The sequence below is a fragment of the Lactuca sativa genome, chromosome 5, assembly GCF_002870075.4.
Source record: "Lactuca sativa cultivar Salinas chromosome 5, Lsat_Salinas_v11, whole genome shotgun sequence".
In the NCBI taxonomy this organism is placed as follows: domain Eukaryota; kingdom Viridiplantae; phylum Streptophyta; class Magnoliopsida; order Asterales; family Asteraceae; genus Lactuca; species Lactuca sativa.
Genome location: NC_056627.2, coordinates 362,156,643 through 362,169,182, shown reverse-complemented (window position 1 = coordinate 362,169,182; position 12,540 = coordinate 362,156,643). Strand labels below are relative to the sequence as shown.

The window sequence follows — 12,540 nt, the reverse complement described above, 5'->3', positions numbered from 1 at the left end:
TCTTTATCCAAGTTGTATATGGTGTTTGTGACTCCGTTAGAGGTGCAACACTTGAAGCACTAAGCTTTTGAAGCCAATTCAAGCAAGGAATTGATTGTTATTGCTATATAACAATCAAAGCTATAATTCTCTAAACCCTAATTCAGTTTATTATATGTTAGATCTAGGGTTTATTAGTCTTGGATTCATTGCATGTACAATAGAGAAACCTAGATCCAAGCATTAGGGTTTGTATGAGCACATAGGATTGTTCTTATGCATAAAACCCATAAAAAACTACTTATGATTTCATATCTTAAACATACAATGTTCTTGGGACCTTAGAGAGTAATAAAGTTGCAAACTTTATTCCCAACTCTCACTCAAAATCTATCAACATGGACCAAGGTTCTAAATGGCGTGAGGCGTGGCGTGGCGGCAAGGCCAAGCTTCAAGCTTAACGAGCCATGACGTTTTTCAAGGCGTGATGTAAGGCGGCGATTTTGTATTAATTTAAAATTATATTACCATATAAATATAAATTTATATTAAATATAACTACTTTTTAGAAGTGTTAGATCAATAACTAATAACAAAAAGTTAACAAAAACCACAATACTTGTATCTCCGATTAGAAAAGACAAAATAAAGAGCAAAAAACTGTGTCTCAAACGAAAAAACACGCGCCATATCACGCCTTGCCACACGCCACGCCTAACAGCAACATTATGAGACTTTTCGTAAGCGAAGCCACGCCTCACGCCATGGCGCGCCTTTTAGAACACTGATATGGACTAAAACTCAAAATATGTTAAGATCCAAGGATAAGATACCAAAAAGCAAGGAACTTTATGACTTACACAGATCTAGAAGATAGATGGAGGTGGAGATCTACAAGTTTCAAGCTTCCAAGCACAACATTTCTAGCATCCATCACCAAAACGTCCAAAAACACTCCAATAATGGATGAAAGAAGAGAGGGGAGGGTCAAAGTGGTGAAAGAAAGGCTAGGTTTTCTCTCAAGAGGCTTTAGATAGGATGAAGGATAGAAAACTACCCCAAAAACATGGAACCACCCTTTAAATACATAGAAAAACCTAAAAATTCATGGGCTTGGGCTGCACAACGGCCTCCTCGTGGCAACTTGCTTGCCATCTCGTGGTCATGGGTTTCCACCCAATTGCATTCCAGCTTCAAATAGTCATAACTTGTTTGTTTCGACTCTGTTTTCGACAATCTTTATATGCACGTGAAGGTATTAACAAGCCCCATGATATGTGAAATATATACTAGTTTTAATCCAACTAATCTAGACAAAAGCTAACACATGATAGGTAGTGTACCTAATCGAATAGCAGTTTAGTGCAGGTAAGTAGGGCATCGAACACATGGAACAATAATGATAATTAAAATTACTACTAATGTTAATTAATTAAACAATGATTAAAAAGGGTTTTTTTCTCTAGTTTTACAGGACTAGAAACTTAAATATTCACTCAAACACTTATCAAGGAATCAATTAACAACTAATCAAGGAACAAAAGACGATTTGAATCAAGAATATTAAAGATACTTCCGTTTAGATATGATTCACTTACTCATATGGTTGATTTCGTGGAAAATGAAATGGATTAATGTGTCATCAATTACCGCTTTCTAATGTGATTAGATTAATGTTCACTAAACTAATCCTTTAGCAAACAAGTTAATTCAAACAATGATCAATTGATTAAACTAACAAGTTTACTAGTATTAACTTCGAATCTGCAAGACCTATAAGGGTGATTAATTCAATTGGTTGATTAAATTAATTTCATATATGGTTAGTCATCATGTATAACTCATACATCAATTTACTTACTTTTCTCATTAATCCTAGGTTTTGTTCCAAACACTAGTCTTACAATCTTGATGGTCACAAAACTATAAGATTCAAGCAAATCAAGAAAGATAGTTATACAATCTCAATTAACTCAGTAATTAACAGAAAAATAAGTATAATTAACATATAAAGGTTCTTTTAACAAGCTAACATGATAAATAATCAAATCAACATCATCCAAAACCACAAAATCAATACATAGTTATAAGATCCTCTACTCTAAATGAAAGTAGGGTTTTTAGCCCATAACTTCAGCAAATAAAAGCATAAAAACAAAATTCACTCTTGCAAACATAATGAAAACAAAGGAATTAACTAAAATAGAGATTATTTGCCTCACATCTTTTCAAAATCAAGCTTAAAACCAAATTTTGCACTCCACAACTTCCAAAAGATGTCTCTGGCTTCCAAAAGTCGATAAAAACTTCAAGCATAACTTAGGGTTGGTAAGGAAACCGGTCTATAAATAGATCATGAAAAGCGGCACACCACGATGTGGTTAATAACCAACATGTCGTGGTCTTCATTAAAAATGTTTATCCGGCAAGTCAAGAATCTTTCACGAATCTTCAATCCACCACGCCGTGGTCCTGTAAAATTTCTTATTCTTTTTAAAAATCCAAGATCCTAGCTTCCATTCACCAATTCCGCTTCCTTTACTTTCCGAGCATGTCTTGGCTGTTGCAAAATACATTTTTAACAAATTAAGCACCTTTTGTTCAACAATTGACAGAAATGCAACATAAAATATTAAGATAATGCATGAATTATATGAAACATCTCGAAATTGGATGTTACATATTGGTTGATGTTGATATCAAATGGATTGAAAAGGATTAGAGATAATAGTTCAACATTGACCGATCATACATATACATAAGAACTGTTAGACAATGCCCTTTGTATAATTTTTTTTTTCTAATTTGGAGTTTGCAAGGATCTATGTTTAATTTGGATTTTATATGATGGTTAGTATTTTTTTGTAATTATATAACAAGTTGATTCAAATATTTTATCAAATAAGGACATTGCAATCAATATAAAATAGTTGAGAAGGCTAAAATGGTCATTTTCATCATTTATCACATTCATTTGGACGAGATGTATTTGAGTTTGAAAAGAGTTTATAAAATATTTTCGAAGCTAATAAACACTTTTGAAAATAGTTTTTTTTTATCACCCTCTAAAAGTCATTTGTCATAAATCACACTTTGATGACTGTTTATGACTTATAAAATGAAAAGACTATAATATCCCTACTAAAACTTAACCATTTTAGCTTATAACTTATTATTTTTACACAAATTTGTTTATATAAAAATATTGAATAGTTCTAAATATGTAGTTATGTCCTATTTGGTCATTTTATGTACATAAATTAATGGAAACACCTTAAAAAAACTTATTAACTTATAGCTTTGCCGGCACACAAGTTAATCTAAACATTTTTTAAAATACTTATTTTTGTCATCATATAAGCTAATAAACACTTTTATTAAAAATATGTTTATTAAGTTAAATAACAATCTCAAACATCCATTTAGTTTTAGTGGTTTTGCTGTTTTTATTTTATTTTATTTCATCATTCAACACAATCATTCACAATACAACTAAACAAAATATTTTCATTCAATGGCATATTCATTCAAAGTATTTGAATCAAAAGACCCCTTAATCATTCAGATCTTGCAAAATACCCCTTTAATTCTATTGGTTTTGATATGTTTTTTTTTTTTTTTTTAATTTTTTTTATGTGATGTTAGATTTTTTGGTTTTAATCGAGTTTATTTTGTATTTAAGTAAAACAATATTAACAAATGGTCAAGTGTATAAATCTAACACCTCTACTATTATGCTTAATGTCATAGGCAAAGGTGACAATTATACATTTCTGAAATATAAAAAGCTAGAAGTATACTTTATGGACCATACCTCTAAAAATCTACAAACAATATATCGTGATTTATCTTAATACGCTAATAATTAATGATAGATAAGGTGTAGTGCACCTGTGAAACTGAAGAGATTTCTGAATCTTTATAAGACGATCGTTGACTTTTCTTTAAGTAGAATTATGTTCATAAAACAATTCATAAACCATGTGTGCGTGGATGGATAGGAGGGAAGCATGCGTGCGTGGATCTTACTGGGGTCTCTCCTCTCGCTGGTTTGGGGAGCGAGGGTTTCACAGCTGGGCATGCTGCTTTGAAAGTTGCTGCGTGCAAAGTGGTAAAACACGATGTACAGAAAATCAACATGTGTTTGTTCCTTTTGCATTCGATACATTTGGTTTTCTCGCATCAGAGGCGGTGGAGCTCCTTAATTGAGTCCAACGGGTCATGCATTCTAATGTCGTATCTCCTAGATTCACAAATGTTATTTTCAAAAGAATTGTTTTTGCCATCCAAGAAAGGCTAGCGACGCAGCTTGTTGCCCGTTTTCCTTCACTCGATATGTATTGAACTAAAATGTTAGTGAATATATATAAGATGGTACGTTATTATTTTGATATATGAGATTTTTGTATACACACTTTATATATTAGTATTTATTATTGAAGTCGAATTGTCTTCATAAAACAATTCATAAACCATATATATACACACTTTATATATTACTAGCTTTCTTAGATTTTATAAATAAATATGGATCAACAAGTTTTTGAAACTTGAAAGTCAAAAAAAGAGATTCAAGACCATGAAGCAAGAACAGTCAAAATATTTGTTAGGCCGTTGAAAATTTAGGCCCATAAGCAAGATTTGAGTTGAATATTCAGGCCCAGAAGTAATATTTTCTTTTTGGTAGATGATTGTTGCCTTGTTGGGTGTCTAGATGTTATAAGACCCATGAGAGGCGTTATTTTTTGCCATGGTAAAGGAATGTTGTCGTTTTTATCATGGCAAAGGAGAAGAGAAAGAAGAGAGAAAGAAAGTGTCAAGAATAGAAAAGGTTATAGACTCGACACAAATATGTCGACCCTTATAGCTAGCAAAAACATGCTAGCTAAGCATGCCTAGCACCACTCTAAGCAGTCTAAGAAACTCACATTTTATTCATGATTTTTTTTTAAATAAAAGTTTTTAGTAATAACAATAAATAGCTAAAGACATATGAGCATTACAGAATATTTAATAAACAATTACAATTCATATTTCGCAAACATTACCATAACATGGTAATACAATCTTTATTGCATAACACAAATATCCGTTTTATACTGTTTATTATTTTGAGGGTTCAAAAAATATAGGTAATGGTTCATCGTCACAATCCACATCAACTGGGAACCCATCGATCTCATCCGTCCACGGGTTCATCTCATCATAATCAACGGTCCGCATTGCACACCACACCACACTGCTACATTTGAAACCAGACCCGAACGCAATCTGCCATACCCGATTCCCTTTTTTGACCCGACCCTTTGCCTCTGCGTACGCTAGCTCGTACCAAATAGAGCTGCTGGAGGTGTTGCCGAATCTATACAGCGTCATTCTAGAAGGTTCCATGGCAATCTCATCAAACCCTAGGTTTTTCTGTAATTCATCTAGCATTGGCTTCCCGCCGACATGCGGGAGGAAGAGTTCAACGGATTTTCCGTAAATTGGTATGTAAGGTTGGATATTCGCCGTTGGCCGGAGTTTTCTTGCGATGCTGTTTGTTAGGTATCTGAGTTTTTCTGGTAACGGTAGGATTAGTTTACCTAGCGTGGTTGCGTTTGATCTGATGACGGTGGATGCGACTTTGAAGAGGTCTTTGGTAATGGTGACGCCTCTTATCCCAGCTTCGTCTTCTTCTTGAAATATGCAGTTGTACGAAGGGTCGGAACTTGATCCATTGGTGTGTACGGTGTGGAGGAGTTCGTATTTACAATTGTGACGATCGGAGGGACGGTTTGAGAGGAGGACCGCCGCACCGCCGACGCGGAAGAGGCCGCTGGTAAGGAGCTTGGAACGATCGTCTCCAACGTAGCCGTTCTCGGTAACGCCCTCTGTACTCATCACTAACGCATAGGAATCATGATGCACCTGTGATATATCACCAATTCTTGTTACTTGTCAAATTATAGAATCCATAACTACGGTGGAAGTTAGTTTTAGCAGTGTTTATTAGTATGCGAAAAATAGGTGATTAATTAGGGGATATTCTGTTGCCAAACATTAACCTGCAGGAGGTTTTGAGCAAGGCCGATTGCCATGAGTCCTGCACTGCATCCCATCCCAACAAGATTGTAGCTGATGATGTTTTCTTTAAGCTTATATTTGTTCACAATCATGCTAGAAAGAGATGGCATAGTGTTATAAATACTACAATTCACAACCAGTATTCCAATGTCTTCACATCGTACACCTGTTTTAGCCAACAGCATGTCTATTGATCCAAAAACTGTCATCTCCATTTCCCTTCTGGCTTCTATCATGCACGGATCAAAATCTTTTTTCAGTAAGACATCTGCAAGGTAGGTTGAGTCACCAAGTCCCGACTTGTCTAGAATCTTCCTCATGAAATGCACCATTTCTTCTGAAAAATTTCCCACGTGCTTTAGTTGCTCGACCCAGAACTGTTTTGTAAGCTTCTGAGCATCTGGGGGCTTATAGCATGTGAAGTCTATTAAGTAAACTCCGCGTGAACGTGAAGTTCTTTTGGTGATGTAGAAACCTAATAAAAGAAGACATATGAGTAAGGTTATTAACATAACTTTTGCTTCGGGATTGATATTGGAGTGAAAATGGTGTTCCTGGATATTCGTCAAACTGAAGATAATAGGCATGATGTGTGGAAGCTACACAAGAAAGCTTTTTAATTGGCAATGTGTTTACAAGCTGCTAAATCTTGTGATGGGTGCGAGTTTCATGGAAGGTTTCCAATGAAGCTTTTATAAGCATGGATCTATATATAGACACGAAAATATCATGGAAAATCACCATTAGTGTTCATTTAATTTGAACATGGGGCGTTGAGGGGTCGGTGGACAGTTGCATAGGGCCTAATTTTTTCCATTATAATTTTTTATTTAAAAATAAAAAATTATAATAAAGATAAAGACCATTTTTTTCTTGTTCGCTTTTAGAATATTTAATTTCGTCCTGATTCAATAACGAAGAATACAAGGATGCTACTATTTTGCATATGGGATATTATCCAATTTGAGCGGTAGTTGTGAAATCATATACACGTCCCATAACGAGAAAAAAAAAAGTTTAAGGCGATACAATAATCAAAAAGAAAAGATGTGAAACGTCCTTTTGGGTCCTCAAATTATGTTGAAGCATAATACAACATTCGATACGGTCAATGTTGTCAAACACAACAAAATATATAATATATATTTGCATTATTCTATGCAAGATATGGCGCTGTGATATTTCTGCTTCATCTCATACCGATCTCTTTTGAAGAAATGAACCCAAAAATACTCAATGAATTAGTAACACCGAAACCCACCACCAACTTTGCAGATGTTTAAGATTACATTGAACATGTCTACATACTATCTCAATCTCAAGATACCTAGTTTATTTTAATTGTCGTTTTATCATTTAAATTATCGTTTTAGGATTTTATTTGTCATTTTATCATTTTAATGATTATTTTAGGATTTAATTTTCTTTTTGTTGCAATATGTTTTTTTAGTTAAATTTTATGTTTAATTTTATTTTAAATTTTTTAACTTTTAATTTAGTTAATGTTAATTTAAAAAAATTAAAAAATGATTGAACTGTGGTGAATGAGAAAAATAAATTTCCATATGTTGTGTGATGGAAGACACGAGACCAAAGAAAAAGGTTGATCTCAAAAATGAATTGGAAGAGATGAGAGAGGTGGACTCCTTTTACCCTAAGACGCTGTTTGTTTTTTCTGAGATAAAATGTTTGCAGTCTATGGACCACATCTGTAGATCTCTGCAGTAGAAGAGGTGAACCAAACGTCTGCAGTTTGAAAAAAGAAGATTGTTTGTTTTTTTAACATCTGTGGGCTATTAAAATAAACTGAAATCTAAATAAACTGATTTTTTTAAACTTCAAAGTGATTTTTTAATATTTTTATGATTTTGTTATAAATAATTAACAAATCTAGATTAATTTTTATGTATTATTGTATAAAAAATAAAAATAAAAATGGTATGAATTAACGTATATATTTGATAAAAATCAACAACTCAACCAAAGTTATAACTAAACATTATAATTAGTGATCAAAGAATTTGATACATAAATGAGTGAAAATAAACTTCCATTTTATCAATTAAATCTATTAAAAACGTAACATAAATATTTTCTCGAGAAATTGACGATACTGTATTAAATAATGGATTAAAAAATTTGGCAAAAAAGATATAAGAATATATTATGATTTTTTTTCATATTTATATAAACAACTTCAACGACTATTATTGTAATAAATCTTTATTTATAAATCTGTCTAAAATATCATGTGTGTATCGTCGAACGGTTTTTTTTTTTTTTTTTTTTTTTTTTTTTTTTAAGTTTAGTAATTTTTTTCAAATTGTTTGTCATTAATAGAGTTGGAAAAAATATAAATTAAAAAAAACTTTAAAAAAATAAAGATATAGGAGTATATGTTTTTTAGGCTAGAAGATGTCAGAAGACTTTGGTCCACATCTGCGCTAAGAAGAAGGCGCACAGACCTTTTTAAGTCTGCAGTCTTTAAAAAAAAACAGTTTGCGAAAGTTTCTGTCTGCACGGCGCAGACAGAAGAGGTCACGCAGATCACAATGAATTAATTGGTTTTAATATATAAAAGAAGAAATCGTATGTTTTCATACTTTCAAATATTTGAGAAGAAATGGATATTGTTAGATTTCATATGTAAAAGTAATTAAGGTTCAAATTCAAATCTTTTTTTCATTTTTTTTTCACTAAATACTCTATTTTGAGACTTTCTTCAAATGAATATTGTTACAGTTCATATGTAAAAGTAATTAAACTTCAAATTCAGTCTTTTTTTTTCATTTTTTTCACTAAATACTCTATTTTGAAATGAAGTTTGTATGAAAGAATCATAAATATTTAAATTTTAAAATTGGACAAAAAAAAAAAAAAAAAAAAAAGATTTTTAGAGGTCATCCGCAAAAATCTCACATTTTAATAAGTGGTCGCCTACGAAATTTGTGGTTATTTTCTCGTCTAACTATTTTTATAGAGAAAAAAAAAACTTGATGAGATTAACTAAATTTGTCATTTTCTTTTATCTTGGTTCTTTTTTTAATATAATATTAATGAGGATGTTAACGGTTTTTGTTTTTCTAGTTTTTTCAATGGAACTTATTAACAACTAAGTATCCTTGGAAATATATATAATTTTTTACCATTATACAAACCATTCATTGTTCTTCAAACAATTACTTATCTATTATATTATTACTATCGATCCCTCGTCTTAATAATATTTATATTTTATTTCATTTGATGATATCAGTATTACATACTAATAGCTTTGATTAATATAAGAGATAATGACTTAAAAGGGTAATATTTTTTTTGATTTTTACATATATGGTCACTAAGTTTTTTATTCGTGCACATTTACCCCTCCAACTTGTTAAATTGTATACATTCAGTCTTTATGACCGGTTACTCCAGGTTAGCCGGAAAAAATAACTTAATAGGGTAATATATTTCTCGTTTTGTACACATTTAGTCCTTAATATTTTTGTACACATTTAGTCCTTAATATTTTTTTGTTTCAAAATAAGTCATTTTTGTTTTTGTACTCATTCAATATCTATGAATGATTTCTTTAGGTTTTTTACATGACATCTTACGTGGGTCAATCATTGATGAAGTGTGTGGGGCTGTTGATGTTTATGTGTAACGTCTCATTTTCACAACAATTTTTTTTTAATTTTTAAATAAGGCAAAAGTCCCTAATTATAAATCCATTATTAAGAAAAACGGTTTATTCCAAAATACATTTATCGAAAATGAGAATAATATAAGAAATGAGGAATCCTCAATACTGTTGATGAGTATATATAGTCATGCCTTCGTCTTCCCATGATACAACATAGAACCTGTAAACATAAACAACTAGTAAGCACAAAGTTTAGTAAGTTTCTCCAAAAATACCTGATACAACAAATGTATTATCATGCATAACGGGCCTACACTCATCAGATTGGAATACCTTGGCCCAATCAGTCATCAGACTGGAATGCTAACATGCAACAGGTCCAATCAGTCATCGAACTGGAATACCTAGGATTTGTCGACAAGCCGCTTTAATCCAATCACTCTTCTTGAGCCTCCGTGCCTACGGTTTACAGCCGACCTGCACCAGGTATCTTGGCCTACAACATATAGCATGACCACCTCAACCTATCTCACCACCATTATGTCTATCCCACGTGATGACGTGAGAAAAACTTAAATAAATCATTTATATGTACCGAATGGGTACAAAAAGAAAAATGACTTATTTTGTAACAAAAAAAAATATTAAGGACTAAATGTGTACAAAAATATTAAGAACTAAATGTATATAAAATGAGAAATATATTATCTTATTAAGTCATTTTTACCGACTAACCTGGAGTAGCCGGTCATAAGGACTAAATGTGTACAGTTTAACAAGTTGAAGAGGTAAATATGGACGAAAAAGAAAGTCAGTGACCAAATGTGTACAAATCAAAAAATATATTACCCTTTTAAGTCATTATCCCTTAATCTAACTTATTAAATAAGCATATTAAAATTATAATAATTTTATTTTTGATTTGTTTTTTAACCACAAAATTGATAAATCAACACCTAATATATATGTGTGCTTATATATATATATATATATATATATATATATATATATATATATATATATATATATATATATATATATATATATATATATATATATATATATTAGTTTATAACCCGTGGGAACCACGGTTATAAAATTAATTAAAATTTTATTTTAAATATTTAAAATTGTTAATATATTATTTTAAATAAATTATCAATTAAGAGATATTTTTATTAGTTATGTAAAATTATATTTGTTGATTCAAATAAATATGTGAAATTAATTTTCAATTTATATTAGACAATTTTTATTTGTGAATTAATGTAAACAATAATATAAAATTGAAAATTGAAAATAAAAAATAAATATATTGACAAATAACATCATATTAATTAGGAGGTCTAATAAATTTGAAATGGAGAATTAATTGATTGACAAGTTGGATCACATTAATTAGGATGTCTAATATGATGACACATGGCAAAACAATCACTCTTTTATTAGTATATATATATATATATATATATATATATATATATATATATATATATATATATATATATATATGTGTGTGTGTGTGTGTGTGTGTTTTAACCACAAAATCGATAAACTAACATCCAATATATATGTGTGCTTAAAATAAAATACGTGGAGTAAATGTTGGGGCTTACATTTTGCACCTCTATGAGATATATTTTGAAAATAGATTGGGGGGGGGGGGGGGGGGGGGCACTTTCGGATGTATGACAGGTTCATCAACACCATGTGTTTTTAATGAGAATGGATGAGCAAATAACAAATCATCAAGCTCGTTTGTTAATATATTTGCAATGAACCTTATAAATAGAGAAATGATTCGTAGACAATATTTTTTTTTCATACACAACAATATGTGTTTTAAAATGCTGTATTGTACAAATCCACAAAGCATAAGTTGTTGTGCATAAAGAAAAATTGTTGTATACGAATCACTATTCCATAAATATAATCATTTTTTTCAGGGTTTTTTGTATGCCCAAATCTTTTGGCATGTATATGTATTGATAGTTGATAATGATTATGTATTTTACATTTCATCTTTAAACTTTAAAAAATCATTCACTTGTGGATTTTTTCTTATAAAAGAATAAAGTTGTTTTAAATTTTTTATGTACGAGGACATCAAATTTGTTGTTGCACCCAATATACTAATCATTAATCATAACTAAACATCTAAAATGAGGGGCAGATTTACTATGTTATATGGGGTAGCATGGGTTGCGCTTTAAATTTTCCCGTTAAATGGAGTATAAATTTAAGGCAAATTCGTCAAAATCCGTTGGCAATCCATCACAAAATTTGAAAATTGTGAATTTAATATAAATTTGTTTGTTTATTAATGATTTTGTGACGAAACTGTCTTCAGAAATAAGTTTTTTCTAATAATACAATCCCTAAAAAGTTTGTGTAACCCATGATTTTTATTTTTAGATCCGTCATTTTCTAAAATCATCATACTATATTATAAATAAAGTATTTTTTCCTTTCACCACATCAATTTGAACCTCCCAACTCTTCATATTTCCATATAACTCACTTAATTTATTAACTTAAATATGTTGTTACTTATAAAAATTATCATCAATGAAAAACATCTTGAATTATCAATATGATATACTAATTTTGTTGACTTCAATAGAATGTTAAATACATAACCTAAATTAATATATTAAATAAACGTTTAAAATATAGTGTAAAAATTAAAACCTAAACTAAAATATCAAATAAAGTTTTAAAAATTCAACGTATATTTTTTAAAATAGTTAAAAGGAAAATATTAGATACGATAAATATAAAAATCTTAAATCTAAAAGTCGAATTAACTAAAAGATGTCCAAAAATTATTTTTTATAATAAATAAAACTCAATTAAGTTGTTTT

General features: G+C 30.4%; 1 protein-coding gene across 1 annotated transcript; it reads right to left on the bottom strand.

Moving 5' to 3' along the window:
• Positions 1 to 4,956: 4,956 nt before the first annotated feature.
• LOC111915111 (3-ketoacyl-CoA synthase 11) lies at positions 4,957 to 6,860 on the bottom strand. Its single transcript, XM_023910799.3, has 2 exons — positions 6,027 to 6,860; positions 4,957 to 5,889 (listed from the first exon to the last, which is right to left on the bottom strand). The coding sequence occupies exons 1-2, from the start codon at positions 6,630 to 6,632 to the stop codon at positions 5,086 to 5,088; spliced, it is 1,410 nt and encodes a 469-aa protein (XP_023766567.1). The 5' UTR covers positions 6,633 to 6,860; the 3' UTR covers positions 4,957 to 5,085.
• Between the last annotated feature and the right edge of the window lie 5,680 nt (positions 6,861 to 12,540).